Source organism: Trichinella spiralis, assembly GCF_000181795.1.
Source record: "Trichinella spiralis strain ISS 195 chromosome Unknown Scfld1905, whole genome shotgun sequence".
NCBI lineage: Eukaryota > Metazoa > Nematoda > Enoplea > Trichinellida > Trichinellidae > Trichinella > Trichinella spiralis.
The window spans coordinates 1-1,291 of NW_003528844.1; the positions used below are offsets into that span (position 1 = coordinate 1).

The window sequence follows — 1,291 nt, forward strand, 5'->3', positions numbered from 1 at the left end:
AAATTAAACGCCTCCTGTATATTTTACATAAATGAAGGAATAGAATTCGTTTTGCAAAAATTACAAAATATGCACTTCAGTTCATTTCTACTCCATAATTACTTTTCTGCTGGTAAAGTGTGGTTCAATTGCGCAAGATTCATTTAAGACATAACATTCTATCTTGTGGCATTTTCAAAATTACTAAATATTACTGATCGTGCCATTTCAAGCACATTCAGAGTTTTATGAGAGTGTCAGTTACGTAACAAACAGGAAATCAAATGAAGCAGCGAAGAGCAACATTTCCTGCAGGAATTTTATAAAAAATCGACTGACTGAGGCTATGATGGAGGAGAGAGTAGGGTTGATAGATGGGTGACGGAGTTGGGAGTGGAAGTGGAGGTTCGAGCAGGGAAGAAAAGGTTTTTAGTGTTTGTATGGGATTTATATAGGAATGCGACAGGAAACCTGGACGAATAAACCACGTCGTAGCGACAGACATTGGGACATGGGACAGAGATTTGCGTATAATAAAGTAGGCAAAGTTTTTGGAAAAAATAACTGCAAAATAGGTAAACCGTGAAAAAGAAGTGCATTTGTAGCGGCTACTGGAAAATTGTACTTGTTAATGACGTTGATCATTTCATTGGACTGGAACGGGAATGTGAATCTCAGCAGAAAATCATGGGACGTCGCGTTGCGCGCAAACAAGCACAAAAGGCAAAAATCACAAACGACATTAAAATTCATTTCAATCATGAATCACAAAGCAATAAATTGAAAGTATATGAAAAATTGCAGGTATTAATCCAACTGATGATGGGCAGCTTGGCTGCACCAAAGCTTCAATGTTGCCAGTGAAGTAAATACAAGTCTCATTTTACATTAATGACCTCATTCCAGCTGATAGTATTATCTTGCATGAGCACAGAATACTCAGCATAAAAAGGAAATGAAGCCGATAAAATGAGGAAAAGTAAAAGCATCTTTTAATATGAAGTTAAAGTATACTTCTAAAATAAAATCTCGGAAAGATAATTAATAACTGAAAATACAGTAATATACATTATTTAAATTACCACATTAATGATAAGCAGGTTACTAAGTAATACGCATGTGAGAAATGCAAACAGCGTATCCATAGTTATTATTTTATCACAGTGTTGTTCGATAAACGGAGGCAGTGCGTAACCAATGTGCAAGTGCAAATGCTACATTCAGGTAAAAATTTAATACTGAAACTTATTTTCCTGTTGATTAGCTTTGAATGCATGTATATTTAAGTATTTGATAATTTTCAATTGAAGAT

At 34.8% G+C, this 1,291-nt stretch overlaps 1 protein-coding gene across 1 annotated transcript; it reads left to right on the forward strand.

The window, feature by feature from the left end:
• The first annotated feature begins 353 nt into the window (after positions 1-353).
• Tsp_13933 (hypothetical protein) lies at positions 354-843 on the forward strand. Its single transcript, XM_003368778.1, is given in 4 exon segments — positions 354-365; positions 413-507; positions 585-765; positions 784-843. 4 exon segments carry the CDS (start codon positions 354-356, stop codon positions 841-843), a joined length of 348 nt encoding a protein of 115 aa, XP_003368826.1.
• Positions 844-1,291: the final 448 nt, after the last annotated feature.